Source organism: Oncorhynchus mykiss, chromosome 24, assembly GCF_057628025.1.
Source record: "Oncorhynchus mykiss isolate SJ-2025 chromosome 24, ASM5762802v1, whole genome shotgun sequence".
Taxonomy (NCBI): Eukaryota; Metazoa; Chordata; class Actinopteri; order Salmoniformes; family Salmonidae; genus Oncorhynchus; species Oncorhynchus mykiss.
In genome coordinates this window covers 14,992,501-15,015,000 of record NC_143045.1, presented here as the reverse complement: position 1 = coordinate 15,015,000, position 22,500 = coordinate 14,992,501, and the positions used below count along the sequence as shown (strand labels likewise).

Here is a 22,500-nt window from a genome sequence, read left to right as displayed (position 1 = left end):
ATATAAACCATATCTCTACTGGTGAGTAGAACATATAAACCATATCAGTTCATATAAACCATATCTCTACTGGTGAGTAGCACATATAAACCATATCTCTACTGGTGAATAGTTCCCCACCTGTTGCACTGACCCACTGGGCAAAAACTGGTTCAATCGTTTGTACATCATTTCAACAAAACAATTCAATGTGATGAAGTTGAATCAACATCGAAAACTGATTGGATTTGCAAAAAGTAATTCATGTAAGAGAATTTCATATTTTTTCCACCCAACTTTTAACCTAAATCCAAAGATTGTTGTTAATTTTGAATTCAGTTAGTTGACCACTCAAATGTAAATCAAAACTAGATGTTGAACTGACGTCTGCGCAGTGGGGACCCAGTAACTTTAGTGTTTGACCTCTGACCTTCCCTCTAAATCAGTAAGCAGATTATGACCACAAGTTGTGTTTCATTTCATCCACTTTTCAAGGTTTAAAGTTTATAAGCAGCTCTGTCTGAGGACTCCCTTCCTCCTGATGATGTAGTGCAGTTTAAAGGAGGAATGAGTTCTGATTAGGGTGATTAAAACCAGCCCAGGTCTGAACTGTGGAGGCTGGTACAAGCTTGTGTGTGTGTGTGTGTGTGTGTGTGTGTGTGTGTGTGTGTGTGTGTGTGTGTGTGTGTGTGTGTGTGTGTGCAGGCTGGGATCAGAGGGAGGTACAGAGACAGGGTATATGGGCTGTAAGGGGGAGGAACAATGGTAACGACTATTAATGTAGACTAATGTCTAGCCACCACAGCCCACGTCTGGTGGTGCATTGTGGGTAATTAACAGAGAGATCAATAGCCTCAAGAGAAGAGATTATCAACCACTACTCCAAATAGATAGTGTAATAACATATTAATCCCTAGAGAGGAGGAGAGGAGAGGAGGGGAGCAGAGGAGAGGAGAGTAGAGGACTGGAGAGGGGTATAAGGAGGGGAGGGATGAGATGAAAAGGGAGAGGAGAGTAGTGGAGAGGAACAGCCTGGAACAATGAGAGAGGGAATGGGAGAGAATGTGAGAGGGAGTGGGAGAGAATGTGAGGGGGAGTGGGAGAGAATGTGAGAGGGAGTGGGAGAGAATGTGAGGGGGAGTGGGAGAGAATGTGAGAGGAAGTGGGAGAGAATGTGAGAGGGAGTGGGAGAGAATGTGAGAGGGAGTGGGAGAGAATGTGAGGGGGAGTGGGAGAGAATGTGAGAGGGAGTGGGAGAGAGAGGGCAAAGTAAAGAGAGGAATGACCAGAGTGGGAAAGTACTAATGAATTAGTCAGCAACAGACACAATAGTTACTATCATTATCCTTCTGCTGTGGATTGTGTTCGGTTGACATAAACCTGATAGATGCATGATAATCATTACTTCAGTGAGAGAAAGGCATTATTTTTCCTGAGTATCTACAATGTGAAACATCAAGTCTAGGGAGCCAATCTGAAATTAGAAATGTAATGTTCGCACCTCATAATTTTGATACCGTTTCTTTTGCAGCTTTCGCACCAGTAAAGGAATCGGCTACTCTGCACATTTTGTGGGCAACTGTCTGATCGTGACATCGCTGAAGTCTAAAGGCAAAGGCTTTCAGCACTGTGTCAAATATGACTTTCAACCTAGGAAGGTAAGAGATTCTTTAAATCAAATTATATTGGTCACATACACATGGTTAGCAGGTGTTATTGCGAGTGTAGCGAAATGCTTGTGCTTCTAGTTCTGACAGTGTAGCAATATCAACAAGTAATCTAACAATTCCACAACAACTACCTAATACATACAAATCTAAGTAAAGGGATGGGAAAATAACATGTACATGTAAATATATGGATGAGCAATGACCGAGTGGTATATGCAAGATGTTATAGATACAGTATATACATGAGATGAGTAATGCAAGTTATGTAAACATCCTTATTAAAGTGGCATTAATAAAGTGACTAGTGATCCATTTGTTAGTGGCCAATGATTTAAAGTCTGTATGTAGTCAGCAGCCTCTCTGTGTCAGTGATGGAAGAGATAGAAACTGTTTTTCAGTCTCTTGGTGCCAGCTTTGATGCACCTGTACTGACCTCGACTTCTGGATGATAGCGGGGTGAACAGGCAGTGGCTCGGGTGGTTGTTGTCCTTGATTATCTTTTTGACCTTCCGAGACATCGGGTGCTATATGTGTTCTGAAGGGCAGGTAGTTTGCCCCCAGTGATGTGTTGTGCAGACCGCACCACCCTCTGGAGAGCCCTGTGGTTGTGGGTGGTGCAGTTGCCGTACCAGGCGGTTATACAGCCCGAAAGGATGCTCTCAATTGTGCATCTGTAAAGGTTTGTGAGGGTTTTAGGTGATAAGCCATATTTCATCAGCCTCCTGCTTTGACGGACGTCGCTGTGCTTGCTTAATTGTACCATCTCAAACCGATACCAGAACCAGGGACCTCTACATTGCAAACAGACATGACTGCCCTCCTGAAACGTTCTTAGCTCCTTGTGCCACCGAAAAGCCTGCAGTTCAGCCAGGCAAGTGGAAACTACAAGGGTGACCAGGTTTCATCTGTTACCCTGCTAGTGATCAATGAGCAATGGTCAGTGTGCTTATTTATACCAGCCTACAGGTCATATAGCTGATGATCAGTAGAGTGCTTATGTAGCAGCGTGCAGGTCCCATGTGTGAGTGATGGTGTGTTGAGGTGCTGCTCTATAGGACTGTATTGATCTGGTCAGTATGTTATGAATGAGGCCTCACCACCAGCTTGTTGCCATGTGGGTACGATCAGGAAAACCCCTTAATGATCTCTGTGGTCATGTATCAAGCGTTTTAGGCTGTGTTTACACAGCCACCCTACCCAAATCAGATTTTCTTTCTGTATCCAATCTTTTTTTCTGACTGTCCACACTCAATGTGACCCCTATCAGATTTGCGCATTCACACCGATGTAGCCCCTGAAGTAGCACACAGATTTAATGCTCATTTCCTGTCACTGTTCCTTTAAATGTAGGGGTGGTGGTCATGGTTCAGCAGGTATTGTGCAAAAAACCCACCTCAGAGCAAAAAAACAATCTGATCTGACTCTCCTCAGACCAGAGAGAGAAAGCATCATTACCTGTTCTGATTAACACTCCCACAGGGACCTCCTCACAGGAGCAGCTGGGTGTACAGTGAGATGAGATGAGAGTGTAGCGAGGGAGTGTAATGTATCTTGGGATGTCTGACACCCTACCTGTCTCTGTCCCAGTAGAGATAACAGGCTGGTTCAAGGCTCATGGCTTCTGTCAGACAATTACAGCCTTCGGTTAAATAGCTGTCAGTAACCATGGTGTTTCTGACATGACACCTTATTCTATACATAGTGCACTACTACAGTATGTACAGAATTATGTTCCCCCTCTCGTCCTCTCCTCTCTGCACCAGGTCAACGTTTCTAGTAGTGAAGTCATCAGTGATCATTAAAGTAGAGGGCAGACTTTGATCTAAAGATATCCTCAAATCAATGATCTGCTCTCCTGGTGATTAGAAGTGATCTAAAAGGGGGTATTGCCTCTTAATCGTCAACTGGAGTAATCTGATCCACTCGGCCATAGTCATGTTAATGATGTGTCTAAATCCTGTTGATCTGCAGTAGATTAACATAGTGAGGGTTGCAGCTGTAACTGCTTCATTTAAAGCCTTACATTGAGATGATCTGTGTACAGGTTAGATTTTCGTATGTATCAGAGAAACTGTATGGTCTGGATTACTGTGTTGTCTATACCATGCAGAATGTATGGATAACTGTATGGTTTGTAATACTGTGTTATCTATGCTATGCAGTAGGCCTGTGTAATAATGCAATATGCATGAGATCAGAGCTACTGAATCACATGATCCTATTTGTTCTCTAGATGACCTGGGTGACTGCAATGCAAACACTAGGCTGTGTTTAAAACCCTGTTCATACAGTGGGACTGAATGGGTTGTCGTTTCTAGTGCATCCTCTCTCTCTCTCTCTCTCTCTCTCTCTCTCTCTCTCTCTCTCTCTCTCTCTCTCTCTCTCTCTCTCTCTCTCTCTCTCTCTCTCTCTCTCTCTCTCTCTCTCTCTCTCTCTCTCTCTCTCTCTCTCTCTCTCTCTCTCTCTCTCTCTCTCTCTCTCTCTCTCTCTCTCTCTCTCTCTCTCTCTCTCTCTCTCTCTCTCTCTCTCTCTCTCTCTCTCTCTCTCTCTCTCTCTCTCTCAGTGGTACATGATCAGCATCGTGCATATCTACAACCGCTGGAGGAACAGTGAGATCCGTTGCTATGTCAACGGCCAGCTGGTCTCCTATGGCGACATGGCCTGGCACGTCAACACCAACGATGTGAGAATGCGCCTCATTGCTGGTTGATTGATGCTTGATTGATTGATTGACTGACTCTCCTGTCACTGTTCCTTCCTGTAGTGAGCCCTCTGCAAGGTCATGTTCAGAAAGGCACACAGGCACATTTTGAACAGTTTCACTCTCTGAGTGACAATCTATTAGAGGCCCTGTGAATCATGCACTCTCATAATTATCCTATTTGCCCATTCTAAAGCTGTCTTTTTTATGGGGTCTGTTAATTGCTCTGCTACTCAGCTGTGTTTGACGTTTGGATGATGCTTCCCCTGTCCGAGTCTGCTGGATGTCTTAAAGGACATGGCCCAATCCTCTCATCTCTGACTCAGTGTCCGCATAATGGCCCTAACCATTTCCCAGAGACAGATATAGTACCAGTCATTGTCCTGTTGAAAAAACAAATTCTAGTCCCACTAAGCACAAACCAGACGGAATGGCATATCGCTGCAAAATGTGTGTGTGTGTGTGCGCGCGTGTGTGTGCGCGTGTGTGTGTGTGTGTGTGTGTGTGAGTGAGTGAGTGAGTGAGTGAGTGAGTGAGTGAGTGAGTGAGTGAGTGAGTGAGAGAGATCATATTGTGGTTTATGTTTGACCGTTATAAATATATCCATCTTCGTCTCATTTTACACAGTTATGATAAGCCCTCTCTCTGTCTTCTCCTGCTACAGAGCTATGATAAATCCCCTGCTCTGTGTGCCCGTGTACTGACCCTCTCCTCTCCCTCTACAGAGTTATGATAAGTGCTTCCTGGGTTCGTCGGAGACAGCTGACGCTAACAGGGTATTCTGTGGTCAGCTGGGGGCCATCTATGTGTTCTCTGAGGCTCTCAACCCAGCTCAGATATTTGCCATTCATCAGCTGGGAGCGGGCTATAAGGTACGTACTGGGCAGACTGAATTAGGTTAGGATAGGATTAACTTTAATGGTACATGCACACATCCTGCTGCACCTACCAATCTGTGAAAACAATGCTGCTTGCTACAATTCCCTGTTCCCTGATACCTGGCATCTCTTTCCAAAGGGCTATGCTTGCATGTGTCCTGTGCCCTAACACTGTATACCCTACATGTACTGTGTTCTGTTCTCTGGCTGCCCCTGAAACTATGCTTTGGACTGTTAAGCACACCCAAGCCAACCTGAAAGCAGTGTCTGTCGTTAATCAAGTGTAGGTTGGGACCATAGTTATTCATAGCCTGTCTCATCCAGTCTCTGGCCTTAGTCTAGCACCTTGTTTTCCATGTAATTGTCTCTGTGATGTAATATAATGAATGGTGATTCATATTAATGATAATGATAGCTGGTTAGTAACTGAGGTGTTTAGAAAAGGCCTCATTATAATCTCAGTCAGTTGGCAGAGTCTCCCAGACACGGCAGTCTAACAGGGTCAAGGAGACACCCACATACGGGACAGTCTAGGGGGTGGGGGTGTAAATGTAAATAGTTCTGGTGGCCATTTGATTTAGTTGTTCAGCAGTCTTATGGCTTGGTAGTAGAATCTGTTAAGGAGCTGTCTGCATGTAATAGTGGAGCTGCCAGAGTGATGCTGGCTGTAGAGGCCTGCAGACTGAGCCTACTCTACCAGGCCCCAGGAGGTTGTCAACTAGAGTTCTTGGGATCATACTAGTCCCATTGTGTGTCTGGTCTACCGAGCCCGGTCTACTCTGCTTGTTATCTCAACTATCTACATCTCTTTATGAGAGAAGGCTGATAGACCCTGCATGGTGCTACAGTCACCTATGGTGTATCTCTATAGTGAGACGTAGGATAGACAGTATAGTTGATCTTCTCAGGGAGGCAGAACAACTGAGCTCCATTACTTTGAATGGTTTCAGGGAAGCTCTAGAGTTCAGAACTATTTCAGTGTAGGTCTCATCTCTCCCCATCTGAATCATCATGTATGTAGCTAGAAGAGGGATGTATCTCGCCTCTCATCACTCCTCTATGTCTGTGGCCGTTCATTCATTATTCACTCCTCCGTTGAGAGGACATTCCTGATTTCCTGATTAATAGCATTCCAATTGATGATGCGTTGATTGATTAATTGAGCTCCTCTCTCACCTGCCATCCTTAATGGATTGGTTACATTAACCTGTCTACGATACTGGTTCCCAATTGGGAATCAACCCTCCCACGTGCAGCTGAAACGGTGGCGCATGGAACGCAAAAATATTCTTAAAAATATTTAACCTCCACACATTAACAAGTCCAATAGCTCAAATGAAAGATAAACATCTTGTTCATTTAGCCAGCAAGTCAGATTTCTAAAATGTTTTACGGCGAAAACATAGCACATATATATGTAAAACCACCACCAGACACAGCTCATTTCAATAGCCAAAACATGCAATCAACAAACGCAGGATTAAAAAATAAATCGCTCACTAACCTTTTGAAAATCTTCATCAGATGACAGTAATATGACATATTACACAGTACATATTTTTTTTTTTCAATAATATGCCATTTATATCCATAAATGTCCATTTACAGTGAGTTCACCTTCAGAAATTACTCAAAAATGCCCGCAGGAAATCTATGTAGCGCGGCAAGATAACGTAAATAGACATCATAAACTTTGACTAAATATACATGTTCTACATATAGTTAGAAAGATACACTGCTTCTTTATGCAACCGCTGTGTTAGATTTATTTTTAACGTTACAGAAATCGCACACTATTCCATATTGTGAGACAGCGCTCAGTTCCAAGCTACATTTCCACGTAATGTTGGAGTCAACAGAAACACAGATTTAAGCATAAATATTCCCTTACCTTCGATGGTCTTCGTTCAGAATGTTCTGGAAGGCTTCATACTTACCCAATACATCGTTTGGTTTCAAGTCTTGCGTCTTTGTATTAGCTACTGCTAATAACATCAGCTGAAATGCACCCAAAACGTCCTCTGGTCCGGATAAGTTGCGCATCAAAACTTCAAAATTACACATTATATGTCGACTAAACAGGTCAAACTAAGTGCAGAAGCAAGCTTTATGATGTTTTAGACGTGCAAAACAAACTTCAATTCAATCGGCCATCGTCTGCCCTTCTCTTCAGTGCTGGAAACAAAGGAATGGCTGTGACCAATTCGCGCCCATACGCACAGCCTATTCTCTCGTGGCACGCACTAATTTCACTCCCATAGGGTCAATTCTCGCGCGATTTGAACGGTTTGAAGCCCTAATGAAAGAGGACATCTAGCGGAAGAGATAGAAAGTGTCCGCAGAATCATAGCTGGTTGGGAAGGGTGGGGGCCATGACGTCAAAGTTGCTCCAACTTTCATGGCCACAAAAACTAGTTTGGAAGAATGCCTGCCCTGTGAGTTCTGCTATACTTACAGACATAATTCCAACGGTTTTAGAATCTTTAGAGTGTTTTCTATCCAATAATAATTTTTATTTGCATATATTAACAATTTTTGACAGATTTTTTTTCCAGTTTACTAGGGGTACCCAATCTCTCCAAAGGGGGCGTATGTCTGCCATATCCTCGACTGAGTGACTCATTTATCGATCAGCATCATGTTCCATTAATATATGAATATGACACTACTGCTGCTGAGAGTTTAGTAGAGGAATGAGCTGTCACGATACCATGCCTTATCACATCTCTCTTCTCTCTCTCCTCCCACTCTCTGTCTGTCCTCATCTTTCTGCCTCTCTCCCTCCCTCCCTCTCTCTCTCTATTCCTCCCCTCTCTGTAGAGTACGTTTAAGTTTAAGTCGGAGAGTGACATCCACCTGGCGGAGCACCATAAGCAGGTCCTGTATGATGGCAAGCTGGCCAGCTCCATCTCCTTCACCTACAACGCCAAGGCTACTGACGCCCAGCTCTGCCTGGAGTCATCGCCCAAGGAGAACGCCTCCATCTTTGTCCACTCACCCCACGCCCTTATGCTACAGGTTAGTCTCACTACATGCCCTTATAATACACGTACAGATGGCGTCAAATATGTTGCCACCCTTGCACTTTACAAAGCAATACAATACAGTGCAATTGATCAGAATGATCTGTTTTCTCTTTTTAAAACTTTGAATGGCTATTTTTACCCAATTTCAACTTATTTTAGAAGAAATAGTGAATCGTGCAAGGGTGCCAATATATTTGACAGCAACTGTAAGTTTCACCCCATGTCCTTATAAAATAGGTTAGTCTCGTCTAATGTCCTTTTAATCCACATATAATGAAGTTATAGTAAACTAACACTGTATTGTTCCCTGCTAGGATGTGAAGGCCATAGTGACCCACTCCATCCACAGTGCCATCCACTCTATAGGAGGAATCCAGGTGCTGTTCCCTCTCTTCTCCCAGCTGGACTACCATCAACCCAACGACCAGCACAACTACCAGCACCATGAGACCCAGCTGGAGACTACCGTCTGGTGAGTACAGTATCTGTCCCTTTGTCCTGTCTCTGTCCCCTTTCACCTGTTCCTTTTCTCATCTCTGGTGAGTATTTGTCCTGTCTCTGTCACCTGTCCCCGGTCCCTTTTCCCTATCTGAGGACTACAATCTGGTGAGTACAGGAAGTTTCATCAAGTGAGGGTGTGAGTCTTCTACTATGAGAATGCTGAGAATCAACGTTCTAATTTACTCCTCCCTGCTGATCCTTGTCCTGAAGGTCTAGCATTGTCCTTGTCAGAGCCCCCCACGAGCCCTGCTCCAATCAGAGCTCGGCCATAATCCTGATTTAGCTCAGTGACAGAGACCACACTGGGGAGATGCACACACAGCAGCTCTGAGCCAGGCTCTGCTCTGCCTAGGGCCCTCTATCTGGTTCAGGCAGGGGCTAAACCTGCTGGGTAGTGTAGTCCCAGCCCTGAGTTAAGCCTGCTGGGTAGTGTTCCAACCCATGCCAGCTAGTGAACTCTGAGTGACTGTATTGGTTCTGCTGCCTGTTCCAGTGAGTCTACCTCTAAACTAACTGATGGCTCATGTTGGTCCTCAGCATCTTCAGCAGGTACTGCAGCGTAACAGATGATGTGTGGGTTCAAAAGGTATCGGAGAGAGGATTTGTGTAATTAGTATACTCTGGTTGATGAATGAAGGGACATATAGTGTGTCTGATGTAGTTTACCATACTGATGTAGTTTATCATACTGATGTAGTTTATCATACTGATTTAGTTTATCATACTGATGTAGTTTAACTTACTCCATAAACATGTATATAAATGCTATAGGCTGGTAAGCATATCTAAAGGATATAGCAAGATAGCTAATCTTCGTATCACCACACGGAATACTATAATTACATGTGGCTGTCTAAGGTAACCATTATGCAATTCCTGATTTTCCGGATATTGTGAGCTAATTCCTTACCATCAACATTTCAGCATCTATAAATTTAGTTTGCATCCCTTCGTTAAGGCTAAGTTAGGACCCAAACATATACTCTGGGTTGTGTAATTAACTCTACAATTTAGGATTTACCAATAGTCCAACTAAATTGTGAACGTAAATTAAATTAAACAGTTACTCTAAAAACGAGGAATGCACTTACTCAAATCAGATGTATCAGTCACAAATGAATTAACTCAAACACTCAAAACAATTAGTGTACATGATACAGAATAAAACAGAGTAAATGTCTACCACAAATAGACCTACATCTTTACATGGGGGTTTTAGATTCTACTTTTTATTTTAGAGGTTATTCTGTCTGTACACACATGGAGCTTGCAAACAAGGTCTCGATGAACCTAAAAAGACTCCGACCTTTTATCCTTGGATAAACTGAAACTCACCCCCGGGGACAAAGGCATCATACCCAGATTCTAATCTAGTTATGAAACTCATCAATGTAACGACAGGACTCCAGGAAGCTGCCCATCTGATAAGCGATCAGCCCATCATACAATTCTGACCAGTCTCTCTGAAAAGACATCAACCAGAACACATACTGTACAACAAGACATATCAAACTGAAAGCGGATTAGCGAGTGTCATAGAGAGCCTCTGTCAGACTGCCAAGACACGGTCACTCTGTCAGGACAGGCTTTAACTGAGAGACCCACTACAAAGACAGTAACTGACCCCAATGCAGAAGTAAACAGTCTCTCCACTTCTTCTCAGAGGACACCATGTCTTTAGGATTAGAGGCTGATAAAAGGACTAGCAGATGGGCTGGGATAGAAGATGAGGTTTGGAGCTGGGGCTAGGAGATGAGGCTGGGGCTAGGAGATGAGGCTAGGAGAGAAGGCTGGGGCTAGGAGATTAGGCTGGGAGCTGGGGCTAAGAGATGAGGCTGGGCGCTGGGGCTAGGAGAGAAGGCTGGGGCTAAGAGATGAGGCTGGGAGCTGGGGCTAGGAGAGAAGGCTGGGGCTAAGAGATGAGGCTGGGAGCTGGGGCTAGGAGAGAAGGCTGGGGCTAGGAGATTAGGCTGGGAGCTGGGGCTAAGAGATGAGGCTGGGCGCTGGGGCTAGGAGAGAAGGCTGGGGCTAAGAGATGAGGCTGGGAGCTGGGGCTAGGAGAGAAGACTGGGGCTAAGAGATGAGGCTGGGAGCTGGGGCTAGGAGAGAAGGCTGGGGCTAGGAGATTAGGCTGGGAGCTGGGGCTAAGAGATGAGGCTGGGCGCTGGGGCTAGGAGAGAAGGCTGGGGCTAAGAGATGAGGCTGGGAGCTGGGGCTAGGAGAGAAGGCTGGGGCTAAGAGATGAGGCTGGGAGCTGGGGCTAGGAGAGAAGGCTGGGGCTAGAGGAGATGGCTGTGGCTAGGAGATGAGGCTGGGAGCTGGGGCTAGGACTAGGAGAGAAGGCTGAAGCTTGGAGAGAAGGCGGGGGCTAGGAGATGAGGTCGCGGCTAGAGGAGATGGCTGAGGCTAGGAGATGAGGCTGGGAGCTGGGGCTAAGACTAAATCAAATCAAATCTAGGAGAGAAGGCTGGGGCTTGGAGAGAAGGCGGGGGCTAGGAGATGAAGTTGGGGCTAGAGGAGATGGCTGAGGCTAGGAGATGAGGCTGGGAGCTGGGACTAAGACTAGGAGAGAAAGCTGGGGCTTGGAGAGAAGGCGGGGGCTAGGAGATGAGGCTGGGAGCTGGGGGGTTAGGATCTACAGTCTCCAGCTGATTGCTGATTTCCTCAGAAGATGAAGATATCCTTATAAAATGTTCCCTTTCTACCACCTGACTGTTAGGATCTCAGAGGAACAGGGTTTACCTAAAGATGGTAGAGGAGCATCTACACTAGTGAGACAAACAGCCTTAGGACCACCATAATGTATGACATAATGGTGGTATTTAACAGTAGAGGAGCAATTTATCTGTATTTTGACACATTTATCTTTTTATGTCAGAACACTTGCACCCCACCGGATGTGTGTCTCGGTGTCTGTTTCCTTATAAACCTGTGTGTATGTGTGTTGCAGTGCCACCCTCCTGGTGTTCCTGGTTGACCTGTTGAAGAGCTCGGTGGCGATGCAGGAACAGATGCTGGGAGGGAAAGGATTCCTTGTAATCGGGTTTCTGTTGGAGAAGGTAGAAACTCTAACCTAAAACCTATAACACGCTGGAGATGGCATGGACTCTTTGTCATCTTCCATTGTTTTTTATGTATTGACTGCTTTGCTGTGATGTTGTGGCTACAGTATATGGGTTTTTAATAATCAAATCAATTAAATCAATCAAAATCAATGAAATCAATACATCATACGTTGTACCTTAAATGGCACGCTGTTCTCCATATAGTACACTATGTTAGAACAAAGCTACAGGGTTTGGCTTGGCCTAATAGGGCTCTGGACAAAAGGTATTGCACTACATAGGGAGTCATTTCAGTTTACCCGTTCTTACTTCCTATGGTGTGCCTGGCAACAGCTGATGACAGTTATTTAAAGATACCTCCTTTCAACCAATGTCCCTCAATATTTTCTTTAGTTCAAAAGCCTCTTTACTCCTCACTTTTGGTCAAAGGATATCAGAGGAGGACCAGAAATAGATCCATGGTTCTGAAACAGACAGGGACACAACAGGGCATCAGCCAACCAGTCAGACAGACTCTTTAATGCTGTTTGAAACATGGAGCCCAGTAGGCCTCAGATGGATAGGATCAAACCACAGATCAAAGAACAGAGCAGAGAGGCACAGAGGTGAGGAAGAGATTTGGAAGAAGAATCCACTTTGTGTTTTGAAGGGTATGTAGCCTCACTGCTTCCCCCGCCAGCCGCTGTCAGGCTGTGTCCTCCATGGAACCCTATTCCCGACATAGTCCACTTCTTTTGACCAGAGCCCTATGGGCCCTTTTTAAGGAAAATGCTGCCTTTTTGGACACAGACAGATTGTCCTGTAGCATCCTGACATCTATCCACCGGAGTCCAGCAGAGCCCAGAGCTCAGGGCCAGGAACAGGTGGTTGTAACAGGGGCCAGACGGTGGAAACAGTTTATCCCTCTCTCTCTCTCTCTCTCTCTCTCTCTCTCTCTCTCTCTGTCTCTCTCGCGTTCTCTCCTCTCCCTCCAGCTGCCAGCACTCTCACACTCACACCATCCTGCCATCTGGTTCAGATCTGTTTATACCACAGCTAGAATATTAGGAGAGACTACCTCTACCTGGTCAGGAGACGTGACAGAAAGACAGACAACAATGATAACAGCAGGACTCCTCTGAGTCTGCATGCTCAGTCAAATGCTCTCAAACTTTGCTTGTTTGGTGAAATGTCTGTACATTCCAGTTACTACTTCAAAATGGTGAAACTCCTCAATTGCACTGCCCATGCTAAAACGGGCTTTGTGGAAAGTGAACCCTCTATCCAACTCTATGGTTGGCTTACAGTATATGTTATTGAGGGATTGATTGACTGGTTGATTGATTGATTGATTGAGTATCCAGTGGTCTGACCAGTCCCTGTGCCTCCAGTGCTCCAGGGTCCATATCACACGTGCGGTCCTTGAGCAGTTCCTGTCCTTCGCTAAATACCTGGACGGGTTAACCCACGGAGCACCACTCCTCAAACAGCTCTGTGACCACATCCTGTTCAACGCAGCCATCTGGATACACACCCCTGCCAAGGTAAGTCCTGCCCCCACACCCCCCGCCAAGGTAGACCTTGTCCCCCGTAAAGATGAGCCCCACCCAAACTGGTTCTACTGGTTCCAGGTAGCTCCATGGTAACCCACCTGAGTTCTGACTCACTGAAGACTGTTTAGAGCAATACTCACTTCTACCATGATCCATTATGTAACACAACATATTTTCGGGTCCTGATATTAGTGGATATTTTCTCCTCCGAATTGAAGACTTCACCACTGACTGAGGTTTACTGCCTGCTGTCACCATCAGCTCCTCAACCCTGAGAAGTATTGAAATGTTTTAGACTGAAAATACATAATGACCCGTGAAGTAGTGGATGAGGCGGATCAGAGGAGCTGGGTTGTGTGGAGAATCCATTCTCCTCACTGGCACCGCCCCTGGTGGCTCTTATGAATAAATACATAACGGTTGTGGGGCAATGTCTCAGGAGTTGAGGTAGAGAGAGTCTCTGGAGGTCGACCTCAGACCCCTCCCCCATACACTTCTCTCACATGGAGCACAGAGAGCGAGAGGGGCAGACAGAGGTAACACACTAGATTAGAGCACTTTTAGATATCTCCTCTTCTCTCTGTTAGATGGAATAAAAGCTGTAGAGGGACTGTGTGGGATTATTGTCCAGTCAATTGCTAATTACAGAGGCCGTATTAATGAGACTGAACAGAGCAGAGCGGAGATGGAGAGAGAGGAGTGGAGAGGAAATAAGAGGGGAGTGATGAGAGGAGACTGTTATAGTGTGTTCTAATAGAGTGGAATGTGGGGTCAGCCACAGCAACCTGTCTCTCTCTCTGTTCTACACCTGCAGGGAGGATGATGGGCTAAGGTCAGCTAGGACCTCTTTAATACAGCATTCATTTAATATGACCAGTTCACAGCCTTAATATGATACCTTAATCAGCCTGGAGTAGGTTATAAAGATTATACCTGACAGCTATATTTATGTAGAATCACTGGGTATAGGTTAATTGTGTGTGTGTGTGTGTGTGTGTGCGTGTGCTCTCCCCTCAGGTCCAGCTCTCATTGTACACGTACCTGTCTGCAGAGTTTATCGGCACGGCAACCATCTACACCACCATCCGCCGTATTGGGACAGTGCTGCAGCTGATGCACAGTCTGAAGTACTACTACTGGACCTGCAACCCTGAGGCCAGCAGTGGCATTACACCTAAAGGACTGGGTAAACACACAGACACACACCACAGGTCCAGAGATGACAGGCATCTTCTCTCTGTGTAGTAACAGGCTGCCATGAGGCGGCTGTCTGCCGTGTTGGAATTCAAAGTCACCCTGAACTGTCATGTCATCTTCCCCTCTCAGCTTTTTCTCTCTGAGACTATTCAGAATGCTCAGAGGCCCAGGTTCTGATACAGGCCTATATGGTTGGAAGCAGACCTGTATATATCCTACAGGTCAGGTTAGAACAGTGCTGATAAACCAGGTCTGTCTCTTAAATAGCATCCTATAGGGCTCCAGGCAAAAGTAGTGCACTGTGTAAAGAATAGGGGGCCATTTGGACATAACCACAGGAGAGAAGTGTAGTTTATTCCACAGAGGAAGTAGATGTGTATTAACTGTGTAATGAATAGTTGATGCAGCAGTTTAGCCTCTATTGACAGAGATCACATGGTTAATGATTTCTCATGAAGCCCAGAAAACAAAGAACACTATGACCATTAATCAGCAGTAGGGTGGAGAAATTTGCCAGAGCTACAGACCAGTCCTATATGAAATATTGAGCAGAGCTACAGTACAGATCTATGTGAAGTAGGATACTGAGTGTGTCTGTGGTAGGGAGAGTTTTATATATAGACAGCTCTGGAACGTTCTGCAGTGTTTCTACTCTGATCTGGGGAAGGGTTTGGACTCTCCGGGGCTGTTTAGTTTTTCTGCTTTTACTGACGTTGATGAATAATAGATATTGTGTCATAGATTGCATGTTTTGGATGTTCCTACTAACATCTTGGTCTGTTTTGCTTTAGTATGTGTTGCAAAACAGTGAGACAAACAGTACTAGTGTATAAGATGTTTAGTAGCCATGTTCTATTTGTTGGACTTATTAGCCATGTTCTTTTTGTTGGACTTAGTAGCCATGTTCTTTTTGTTGGATTTAGTAGCCATGTTCTTTTTGTTGGACTTAGTAGCCATGTTCTGTTTGTTGGATTTAGTAGTCATGTTCTGTTTGTTGGACTTAGTAGCCATGTTCTGTTTGTTGGACTTAGTAGCCATGTTCTGTTTGTTGGATTTAGTAGTCATGTTCTGTTTGTTGGACTTAGTAGCCATGTTCTGTTTGTTGGACTTAGTAGCCATGTTCTGTTTGTTGGACTTAGTAGCCATGTTCTGTTTGTTGGACTTAGTAGCCATGTTCTTTTTGTTGGACTTAGTAGCCATGTTCTTTTTGTTGGACTTAGTAGCCATGTTCTATTTGTTGGACTTAGTAGCCATGTTCTTTTTGTTGGACTTATTAGCCATGTTCTGTTTGTTGGACTTAGTAGCCATGTTCTGTTTGTTGGACTTATTAGCCATGTTCTGTTTGTTGGATTTAGTAGTCATGTTCTTTTTGTTGGACTTATTAGCCATGTTCTGTTTGTTGGACTTAGTAGCCATGTTCTGTTTGTTGGACTTATTAGCCATGTTCTGTTTGTTGGATTTAGTAGCCATGTTCTTTTTGTTGGATTTAGTAGTCATGTTCTGTTTGTTGGACTTAGTAGCCATGTTCTTTTTGTTGGATTTAGTAGCCATGTTCTGTTTGTTGGACTTAGTAGCCATGTTCTGTTTGTTGGACTTAGTAGCCATGTTCTGTTTGTTGGATTTAGTAGTCATGTTCTGTTTGTTGGACTTATTAGCCATGTTCTGATTGTTGGATTTAGTAGTCATGTTCTGTTTGTTGGACTTATTAGCCATGTTCTGTTTGTTGGATTTAATAGTCATGTTCTGTTTGTTGAACTTAGTAGCCATGTTCTGTTTGTTGGACGTATTAGCCATGTTCTGTTTGTTGGATTTAGTAGCCATGTTCTTTTTGTTGGACTTAGTAGCCATGTTCTGTTTGTTGGACTTAGTAGCCATGTTCTGTTTGTTGGACGTATTAGCCATGTTTTGTTTGTTGGACTTAGTAGCCATGTTCTGTTTGTTGGACTTAGTAGCCATGTTCTGTTTGTTGTACTAGCTATGTAGCTATGTTGTTTCTCTTCAGTCAGGGTCGTTCAACTAGACACAGCAGAAAACAAAGCTACTCCATCCTAGTAGAGATCACTCTTTGAAAGATCTTGGTGATGAACCTTGTCTGCTGAGACATCTGTTGGATGATGTGTGTGTAGAATATAATCCATATTTGTGAAACAGACCATCTTTCTAATTTCTAGTTCATCTTCCCGGTAATGTGTTCTTTAAATGAATAGAAGTGTAAGTCTGCCTCCTGTTCAAAAGTACTACACTACAAAGGGAATAGGGTGCCATTTGGGTAGTAGACAGTGTTTTGCTGATGGTTCTAGAATCCCGGTGGGAGAAACGGAAGAGAGGAACGGTATAGTTGGTCAAACACTGAGGACGGTGTCCTCACCCGAACCTGGAGGTAATTTTATCGTCCTTCTATTTCCATTAGACCTGGTTTTCATTTGACTCAGACGACTGTGGTGTTGCCTCTAGATGGGGAGAGAGGGAATGGGAGGGAGAGAGATGAAGGGAGAGGGAGATGGGGAGAGAGCAGGTAGATACTGTAATCAAGTGTTCAATTATAAGAACAAAGCAATGGTGGTTGGAACAGAGCTGGTGCAGGTGTACATCCCAAATGGCACCCTATTCCCTAGATAGTGCACTATGTTTGACCAGGGCCCGTAGGTCAAAAGTAGTGGACTATGTAGGGAATAGGGTGCCACTTGGGACGCAGGGACAGTTTGTCTCTAGGAAATGTTGCTGCTGGTTTCTCTGGGAGTCTGTAAATAGAGAGCCATCAAATTAAACCAATGCATCATCCTCTCACACACAGACACTGCAGTGCAGGCTCAATTTCTCTCAATCCCTAACATGCGCTCGCACACACAGAATCTATCGCTCTCTCTCGCTATTTTGCTCTGTCTTTCTCTTTTGCTCTGTTAGACACACACTCTGTTGGTCCTGCTCCTCGTATGTGTTCACATACTCTGAAGTCAAATTTCTAATTTCAGGTCTCCACACTCCCAGCGTCTGGAACTGATCCATTTGGATAGGAGCTGTAACAATATTGTCAACATTCCAAATGACACCCTATTCCTTATATAGTGCACTACTTTTGACCAGAACCCTATGGTGCACTATAAGAAATAGGGTGCCATTTTGGACGCCGCCAATATTGTCTAATCTTGAGCAGGGCTGAGAATCTGTGTATCCTCCCAGTGAAAACATAGAGTATTGATCAACCCTGTGAAATATTATCCAATGCTATTACTGCCTGCTTTATCTGAACCAAGTCATGGGTGAAAGTGAAATTAGGTCAATTTCCTAAGTATCTATAATAAAATGTGTATATGAAGCACGCTCTCATGATTGCTATGGATTAATTACCAGTCCAGTCACACTCACTCACTGTAGCGAGGAGGAGAAAGCGGATTTCTGCGTTAATAACACAAACATAAATAATTTATCAATAAAGTGAACCTTATCCTCCTCCTGCCCAATACCCTCAGGGCAGGTGGACTGAACCAACCAATGAGAGCCTGAGAATCAACAGTTGTGACTAAGTTGGATTCAGCATGTGGATGCAGCTGTGTTGTTAAGGATGCTGTTATCTAGCGACATGTTCTGTCCCTGTACTGTGTTCTCAGACGGCTTCTATTAATCAGTGTCACAAGGAGCTGAGGGAGCCTTTGTTGAAGGGGTTCCATTGATTTCTGAGGGGAAATAGGACAGTCAGATGTTGGATTAAATTGTGTCTGACAGCAGAGGACTATCTTCACTCTGGAGATACGTTCTTGTGTGTAAATGAATAGCTCTATGTTATCGATATCTCTGTGGCAGCAACCTGTCCACGTACACTATATATACAAAAGTATGTGGACACCCCTTCAAATGAGTGGATTTGGCTATTTCAGCCACACCCGTTGCTGACAGGTGTATAAAATCGAGGCACAGCCATGCAATCTCCAAAGACAAACATTGGCAGTAGAATGGCCTTACTGAAGAGCTCAGTGACTTTCAACGTGGCACCAGCATAGGATGCCACCTTTCTAACAAGTCAGTTCTTTACATTTCTGCCATGCCAGAGCTTTCCGGTCAACTAATTGCTGTTATTCTGAAGTGGAAATGTCTAGGAGCAACAACGGCTCAGCCTCGAAGTGGTAGGCCACACAAGCTCATAGAACGGGACCATCGAGTGCTGAATCGTCTGTCCTCGGTTGCAACATTCACTACCGAGTTCCAAACTGCCTCTGGAAGCAACGTCAGCACAAGACGTGTTCATCGGGAGCTTCATTAAATGGGTTTCCATGGCCAAGCAGCCGCACACAAGCCTAAGATCACCATGCGCAATGCCAAGCGTCGGCTGTAGTGGTGTAAAGCTTGCCGCCATTGGAGCAGTGGAAACGCTTCACCATCTGGCAATCCAACGGACTAATATGGGTTTGGCAAATGCCAGGAGAACACAACATGCCCAATACATCATAGAGACAACTGTAAAGTTTGGTGGAGGAGGAATAATGGTCTGTAGTTGTTTTTCATGGTTCGGGCTAGGCCCCTTAGTTCCAGTGAAGGGAAATCCGAACGCTACAGCATAAAATGACATTCTAGACGATTCTGTGTTTCCAACTTTGTGGCAACAGTTTGGGGAAAGCCTGAACCCCATCAAACACCATTGGGATGAATTGAAACACGGACTGTGAGCCAGGCCTAATCGCCCATCATAAGTACCCAACATCACTAATGCTCTTGAATGGAAGCAAGTCCCAGCAGCAATGTTCCACCATCTAATGGAAAGCTTTCCCAGAAGAGAGGAGGCTGTTATAGCAGCAAAGGAGGGGCCAACTCCATATTAATGCCCATGATTTTGGAATAAGATGTTGGACGAGCAGGTGTCTACATACTTTTGGTCCTGTAGTGCATTTACTCTACGCGCTCAAATACAATATGTCTTAAAACCACAGAGCAGAGTGAAGTTAATGATAATAGATGTTGTATCAGAGCCTAGTGCCGGGCTGCAGCTGTAATCAATAACCAACCGTCTGTAATGTGTCATATCTGTCCCCTCATATTTGATCACTCATCTGGGTTGGGCAGTGTTATGCATACAGCACCGTGTTGAGTTGTACTGCTCTCTGTAGATTTCTGATAGCGATAGATCGGCTCTGAGATGTGAAGTCAATTTCAGACGTGTGTGCGTGTGCATATTGATCCCTGTGACTCGGTCTGTGTTTGTCCTCAGATGGTCCAAGGCCCACCCAGCAGGAGATCATCTCTCTCAGGGCTTTCCTGTTGCTGTTCCTCAAACAACTCATCCTCAAGGTACTGCACATAAACACTCACACATCCATTCCAAAATAAAAACAGTTTGTTTATTATCTCCACCAGAGAAAGGAACCATGGGTAATTGCTCTGGAACCATAATGTCCAATCAGCATGCAGGTTCAGGTCCGTCCGTGTTGTTGTGTTCAAATCATTGCTTAGCTTCAACAACATGGCAGCAGGCTCCTTTTCTGCAACAAATAGGCCTGCAGCCCGAGGCCACTACAGAAATAAGCAGAATTTGAACAACGGAGGGAATATAAACTGGCTACCAATAGAAAATATCTACCATTCTGTACAGCATCAGCTACATACACACGCACACGCACGCACAGCTCAAACAACAATTAACTTCCAATCTGTTCCTGCAGAGATTCTGGTTCCTCATCAGAAGTGTTTAAACGTTACATCACTGTAAAGTCTCTGAACAACAGGAGACTGGGGAACAAACACTGAACGTGCTGCAATATTATATTCATCTCACAAACCAGCATTTGTCAACTGGTTCCAAAATGAGAATTATTATCCATCAACAGCTTAGCTCAGCACTGGCATTGATTAACAGTGCCTAGGCCTATCTCCTGGATACTGGCATACAAACACCCTGGTGTTAACTACAGTATCTAACAGACCTGCCAGTGATCATTAGGCAACCTAAGGCAGTTTCCCATCTGTTTCTGTTACTAGTAGGAATAAATCGCTTCTTGAGTCAGTCTGTTTCTGTTACTAGTAGGAATAAATCGCTTCTTGAGTCAGTCTGTTTCTGTTACTAGTAGGAATAAATTGCTTCTTCAGTCAGTCTGTTTCTGTTACTAGTAGGAATAAATCGCTTCTTGAGTCAGTCTGTTTCTGTTACTAGTAGGAATAAATCGCTTCTTCAGTCAGTCTGTTTCTGTTACTAGTAGGAATAAATCGCTTCTTTGGTCAGTGTGAAAACGTGTGTGTCATTTCTTAGGACCGAGGCGTGAAGGAGGATGAGCTGCAGAGTATCCTGAACTACCTGCTAACCATGCATGAGGTGAGTGGCAAGTCCCCATGGTCCTGGCTGTAGCGATGTAGGGTTGAGAGGTCTGTCCATTGAGAATGCTCTACTGTATGGTGCTGTAAACCTCTCTCTCCCTGTCTCTCTTTCTTTCCCCCTCTCCATCTCTCACCCCCCGCTTTCTCTCTCTCATTCCCGTCTCTCAATTCAATTCAATGGGTTTTATCTCTCTCTCTCCCCCTCTCAAACCTTTCTCTCTCTCTCTCCCCATCATACTCTCTCTCTCCCCTCAACGCCTCTCTCTCTCTCTCTCTCTCTCTCTCTCTCTCTCTCTCCTCTCTCTCTCTCTCTCTCTCTCTCTCTCTCTCTCTCTCTCTCTAGGATGATAATATCCATGATGTTCTCCAGCTGGTAGTGGCTCTGATGTCAGAACACCCAGCCTCCATGATTCCAGCCTTCGACCAGAGGAACGGCATACGGTACGCAACACACACACACACACACACACACACACGGCACAGCCCTTGGGGAACAAAGCCCGCTTGCTGTTGATGCACGAAATGCATGTAATAACATCACATCTCTAATACTGGAGATTGTGTTGTGAATCTACATGATACCTTTTGAATAATTCACATATTCGGTAAGACATTTTATGATATTAACATATTCATTTTATATCAGACATGGATGATAAAACATACTGTATGCCCTGTGTGTTCTATGAAATATGAATGTATATCAGCCACTGACTCCTGCAGAGTGCTCAGCATCTTCACTGCAGGAAATGGGATGGCTCTGTTTTGATCAGGAAACTAATTTAGTTGTCACGCCGACACACAGACTCTCAAAACAGACAGGGAGGTCTTTCCCTGCACACCCAACTAGTTCAGTCTGGTTTCATTGTAACCGTCCAAGCACTCTATTTCCATTATATATATATATATATATATATATATATACAGTGCCTTGCGAAAGTATTCGGCCCCCTTGAACTTTGCGACCTTTTGCCACATTTCAGGCTTCAAACATAAAGATATAAAACTGTATTTTTTTTGTGAAGAATCAACAACAAGTGGGACACAATCATGAAGTGGAACGACATTTATTGGATATTTCAAACTTTTTTAACAAATCAAAAACTGAAAAATTGGGCGTGCAAAATTATTCAGCCCCCTTAAGTTAATACTTTGTAGCGCCACCTTTTGCTGCGATTACAGCTGTAAGTCGCTTGGGGTATGTCTCTATCAGTTTTGCACATCGAGAGACTGAATTTTTTTCCCATTCCTCCTTGCAAAACAGCTCGAGCTCAGTGAGGTTGGATGGAGAGCATTTGTGAACAGCAGTTTTCAGTTCTTTCCACAGATTCTCGATTGGATTCAGGTCTGGACTTTGACTTGGCCATTCTAACACCTGAATAGGTTAATTTTTGAACCATTCCATTGTAGATTTTGCTTTATGTTTTGGATCATTATCTTGTTGGAAGACAAATCTCCGTCCCAGTCTCAGGTCTTTTGTAGACTCCATCAGGTTTTCTTCCAGAATGGTCCTGTATTTGGCTCCATCCATCTTCCCATCAATTTTAACCATCTTCCCTGTCCCTGCTGAAGAAAAGCAGGCCCAAACCATGATGCTGCCACCACCATGTTTGACAGTGGGGATGGTGTGTTCAGCTGTGTTGCTTTTACG

The 22,500-nt window shown here is 44.4% G+C and overlaps 1 protein-coding gene across 3 annotated transcripts in view; it reads left to right on the top strand.

Moving 5' to 3' along the window:
- Positions 1 to 22,500, top strand: part of LOC110503343 (neurobeachin) — a 329,781-nt gene that overhangs the window by 67,995 nt on the left and 239,286 nt on the right. For all 3 annotated transcript variants that reach the window (XM_036961703.2, XM_036961702.2, XM_036961699.2), the window contains exons 6-16: positions 1,511 to 1,637; positions 4,213 to 4,332; positions 5,076 to 5,222; positions 8,049 to 8,246; positions 8,569 to 8,726; positions 11,706 to 11,814; positions 13,191 to 13,343; positions 14,370 to 14,538; positions 19,750 to 19,829; positions 20,785 to 20,847; positions 21,193 to 21,290. In XM_036961703.2, the coding sequence (XP_036817598.1) occupies positions 1,511 to 1,637; positions 4,213 to 4,332; positions 5,076 to 5,222; positions 8,049 to 8,246; positions 8,569 to 8,726; positions 11,706 to 11,814; positions 13,191 to 13,343; positions 14,370 to 14,538; positions 19,750 to 19,829; positions 20,785 to 20,847; positions 21,193 to 21,290 (1,422 nt within the window). The remainder of the gene's footprint in view (positions 1 to 1,510; positions 1,638 to 4,212; positions 4,333 to 5,075; positions 5,223 to 8,048; positions 8,247 to 8,568; positions 8,727 to 11,705; positions 11,815 to 13,190; positions 13,344 to 14,369; positions 14,539 to 19,749; positions 19,830 to 20,784; positions 20,848 to 21,192; positions 21,291 to 22,500) is intronic.